This window comes from Danio rerio, chromosome 12, assembly GCF_049306965.1.
Source record: "Danio rerio strain Tuebingen ecotype United States chromosome 12, GRCz12tu, whole genome shotgun sequence".
NCBI lineage: Eukaryota > Metazoa > Chordata > Actinopteri > Cypriniformes > Danionidae > Danio > Danio rerio.
The window spans coordinates 50,020,001-50,025,000 of NC_133187.1; the positions used below are offsets into that span (position 1 = coordinate 50,020,001).

At 39.8% G+C, this 5,000-nt stretch overlaps 1 protein-coding gene across 8 annotated transcripts in view; it reads right to left on the reverse strand.

The window, feature by feature from the left end:
* pdzd7b (PDZ domain containing 7b) overlaps positions 1–5,000 on the reverse strand; it is a 50,809-nt gene that overhangs the window by 45,151 nt on the left and 658 nt on the right. For 6 of the 8 annotated variants that reach the window (XM_009300706.5, XM_073918957.1, XM_073918958.1 and 3 more), the window contains exons 2-4: positions 4,030–4,096; positions 3,428–3,550; positions 2,556–2,730 (exon numbers count right to left, since the gene is read on the reverse strand). In XM_009300706.5, the coding sequence (XP_009298981.2) occupies positions 2,556–2,730; positions 3,428–3,550; positions 4,030–4,045 (314 nt within the window). In that variant the 5' untranslated portion in view covers positions 4,046–4,096. The remainder of the gene's footprint in view (positions 1–2,555; positions 2,731–3,427; positions 3,551–4,029; positions 4,097–5,000) is intronic. The other 2 variants (XM_068224838.2, XM_073918954.1) reach the window with 1 other exon arrangement.

A 5,000-nucleotide genomic window follows, 5' to 3' on the forward strand; every position in this document is an offset into this window, starting at 1 on the left:
TTTCTGGAACTTTTTTTTTGCCAGACTTGAACTTCGTCATCGCGGTCATCTCCGCTTTGCATTCCAAGTCCACCGACGTACACGATGAGCTAATGAGCAAGCTGGTAACATTGGAAAAGCTGTCCATGTGGAGGGAAGCGGTTGGCGGTAGCGCAAAAAGGAATAGAAGCCAGCGGTGGCGTAATGCCGCCCCATAGCATTCAACCCAGGCTCTTTGTGGAAACGTAGCCCCGCGGACGTTTCTGGAGACCGCGAAATACGTCCGGGGAGGTACATATTTGTGCAGTTCTTGTTTTCGCGAATCCACGGAAGGCTGCTGTGCGTGCTTTTTCACGTCTCCAACACCTCTCGGTAGCGTGCGCCGTTCGCACCCGCGCTGTTCTCACGTAAAAAGCCACCGGAGGCCGCTGTAAAGCAACCGTCTGTCCGGCTGACTGAACGATCAACTGGGCGGCCGGCCAATCGGCCAACCCAGCCACCCTACTCCTCCTCCTCCTTCCCTAAACCCAAGCGACAATTTACAAAAGCCATCCAGAAAAAAGCAAAAGCCCTCGTCTGATTTTGACTGCGTTTTCAGATTTCACCACATTCTTGCTCCGTCATAAACTTGTTCACTTTTATTTTTTGGATTCTCGAAAAAAACGAAAAATAACGTCTCCAGAAACGTCCGCGGGGCTACGTTTTCAGAATGAGCTTGGGTTGGTAGCATTCGTTTTACAGACAAAATGGAGCCAGAAGTACCTCTGGGTACATATTTCGTGGTCTCCAGAAATGTAGACAGGGGTACGTATCCACAATGAGCCTGTGTTGCAATATATCGTTTCAGCACCGATATCGCAGTGTGTGACTCAGGATTAGTCACACTGCAGTATCTCAAGCTATTTCAAGTTAATTCAAACAATTACTGTACTAATTATAAAACTAGTACAGTAGCACTGTAGTACAGTCCCCTGGACCCTGTACTGCTGGTACATTGATGCGCAAGGTTTCCAAACAATTTGTATGTCACATGTAACAACAGAAACATTTAAATATTAGCCTTTCCTTTAAGTGAAGTTTATTTATAAACTAATTTCGAGAGGATCACGTGTTTATGATTACTTGCAGCCGGTTCCGGATTATTTAATTCATGTTTCACCAATCAGACGATTCCTAAGCCACTATAAATACCCTCAGTTCCATATGACAGCCATCTTCAGTTTGAAGAATCCCCTCTTTCACCCCTACTCCATCTCCTTTTTCTAGATGGACGCACGGTGGCCCCGTGGTTAGCACTGTTGCCTCACAGCAAGAACGTCACTGGTTCTAGTCCTTACCAAGCCAGCCGACGTTTCTGTGTGGAGTATACACGTTCTCACCGTGCTCACGTGGGTTTTCCTCGGGTTCCCCAGGTTCCTCCCACCGGCCAAAAACATGCAGCTTAATTGACATGACATTGACATGTAGTCATCCCTTAAGAGCAATCACTTTCTGTTCATTACTACAGCAGGGGAGTTCTCGAGATCTACCTGAGCTCAAACTCCCCTCTTGCCTTGCAAACAGGAGGGAGCCCCGGGCTCGAGAATCTTATGTGCTCAGGGCTCTCTCCCAGGACAATATGTCAAACACACTTCATAATCAATCATTAGCTAAGTGTGAACTCTTGAAATACCAGGTACTGCACCCCTGACGAAATGAAAAGGGTAATAATATAATTAATCTATATAAAACCCCTTTAACATTATTAAAAGTGTATAGGCACTGAGTGACTGATGTTGTTGGTTTGCATCAAGTCACGCACTTTCATTTGCTAGTTGTTTTATTTTCAATATCTGAGGTAAACTCATTCATTTTCATTCATTTTCTTGTCAGCTTAGTCCCTTTATTAATCTGGGGTCGCCACAGCGGAATGAACTGCCAACTTATCCAGCAAATTTTTACACAGTTAAAAACTTTCCAGATGCCCTTCCGGTCGCAACATATCTCTGGGAAACATCCACACATACACACTACGGACAATTTAGTCTACCCAATTCACCTGTACCGCATGTCTTTGGGCTGTGGGGGAAACCGGAGGAAACCCACGCGAACGCAGGGAGAACATGCAAACTCCACACAGAAACGCCAACTGAGCCGAGGATCGAACCAGGGACCCAGCGACCTTCTTGCTGTGAGGCGAACGTGCTACCCACTGCACCACTGCATCGCCTCTGAGGTAAACTATTGACCAGAAATATTCCAATGGCTGCGCCAACTCATACATCAAGAATACAGTTAATATGCTGCTGCTTTCAGTAGTTTGCCAATAAATCGTATTTAAACTCACATTGGGAGTATTTAACACTGAATAAAGCGCATAATCATTACTTGAGTTGATTGTTGTCATATTTGTTGATGCTGCTGTTTTGCTGTGACATCGCACAAATAGAAACTGTTTCTAAAATAGAAATTTTGTGTGTTGCCGTCGCCGATGGTTAGGGCAATGACTCCTTTTTAACATGGAAAAGGCAGATTTATTGCATGTCACAGCATTGTGTTGTGTGTAATTAACACAGTGTTAGACTGGTAAGACTCACCATGTGGTTTTCTCATTGGTGTAGCGAACACCAGGCACGCGTCCCAGCCGCTGGATGAGCATCTGCAGGCGAGAGTGACCCGTCAACACCTTCACTGCGCTGCTCATGCTGATGTTCTCCAGGCTCACACCGTTCACCTCTAACAGCTTATCACCGACACACAGACCTGCCACATCTACACACACACACAAGGTCAGGGCAGGTATAATTCTATGGCACTTAATACAACTATTCAGATCAATTTATTATAAACATATATATATATATATATATATATATATATATATATATAATTTTTTTAAGTTAAGTTTAAAGCTCCTTCCTTTGATGAATGCTTTTAAATGTGCATTTTTTATTCAATGTAATCACAACTGAAACATCCAGACAGGGTGGGACATATTGCTCAGTATATTGCCTCCGTCCCTTTACAAAAAAACAGCCAATAGTGTTTTCCAACTATTTCCAATAGTTTTTCTCACATCTCTGCCAGTGAGAGGGGTTGAGATCAAGTGCATCACTACTATAAACATTTAAATACAAACATTTAAATAATACATTTGGAGGAGAAGAAGTTGTTTCTTATTGTCATAATTGGCCAAAAACAAGCTTTACAAATAAAGAATAAAAAATCACACATATTGCAGCACAGCATTTGATTATTTGAGTGTTTATTTGATGACTATTTTCATTGCATTTATACTGTATTGTCCAACAGATGTAGCCAGTGTGCAGTGTTTCATGAAGGATTTTTATCAAGACATTTTGTGTAATTATTGACCTTTATATATATATATATATATATATATATATATATATATATATATATATATATATATATAACAAATCTTTTCATTTTAAAACACATCTTTGACCTGCAGCACTGTTTTTCTGTACTTTGCTGATGAAGACACTGAGTCCGTGTTCAGATCCTCCTCGCACACTGAAGCCCAGCTGACCATCATCACCTCTGAGGACCGTCAGCCTCACAATCTCACCTGCACACACACACACACACACACACACACACACACTCTTCAGATAATATAGAGGCCTCTCACAATAATCAATATATGGATCATAGCACAGCACATGGACATGAGCTCAATCATTTTTGGTGATGCAGTATACTGTATATTGCCCATACATAAACACCAGTTTTTTGCAACATTTCGGCTGATTGTGCAACATCTCTATCTCTATTGGAACAGTCAATGTCAGTATGGTAACACTGTGGTATTTACTATAACTACTATAGTATATCTTCATGTGTGTGTCTGACAGCTGAAAATAAATCTGGTAGCAGATATCACAGCCTCTGATACTCTTTACCTTGCACTTTTTTGTTAACATTTATTATTTTTGTTTAGGATTTCCATTTTCACATTCTGATTCCAGTGCCTGATTATTAAATTGTTAAAATAACTATAATTAAATAAAAATACCATGTGTTCATTGGAAGAGTGCATTTATTCACCTGTCTCTGCCTCCATCTGTGAGTTTAATCAGTCCTGTTGGAGTGTGTGTGCTGGTCTCCAAACTACCTGAGATACAAAACAGAAACATCCATCAGTCTTTATTAAATGACTTTCACATTGCATTATTTAGGTTTAGTTTTTTTTCTGTGATATATGTATACCCCCACCCCACCCACTTTAATTTTTTTTATTTTCTTTTTTAAATATTTCCCAAATGATGTTTAACAGAACAAGGACATTTTCACAGTATGTCTAATAATATTTTTTTCTTCAGGAGAAAGGCTTATTTGTTTTCAGTTTTTAAGTTTTTAAAAATCTTTTAAGGTCAAAATTATTAGCCCCTTTATGCTCATTTTTCCCATTCAATATGTGTTTAGGGTCTGTTGCTGAATAAAGTGCCATTTTAATAATTAATTTATTAGTTATTTTACCCAATATGACGTGATTTATAATTTTAAACAAAAATATTATTATACTATTATTATCGTTAAAAATTATAATAAATTTCAGTTGATTCCAATGTAGACAAAGTAAAAGGGTAAATGCAGTGTGTTTAACATGTTTCCTTTTTTATTTGCTAAATGTGGCCCTGAAAACATTTTCACAGTATAAAATCATGGTACATTGAAATATGACATCGGAGTACATTAAATTGCTAATATTGCGTTACATTCTGTTGTAGTGGATTATAACCAGAACAGTTTAGCAATTCACTTCGGATTGAAAATTTCGGATTATCGCTTTTATGAAGTAGAAGATGATATTGGTGTGATTTTTGGCTTTTCCATGCACGCGCACGCCGCTCGTGCATAATCCTGCGCTCCTGTACGCGCGTACACGCAAGCCTCAGGTGTCATTCAGCACCTCAGACAGCGGTCTAGTCAAGCTAACGTGAACAAACAGTCAAGCTAACATGAACAATACTAACTTATTTCCTACTAGCTATTAATTAACAACTAGTTATCGAATA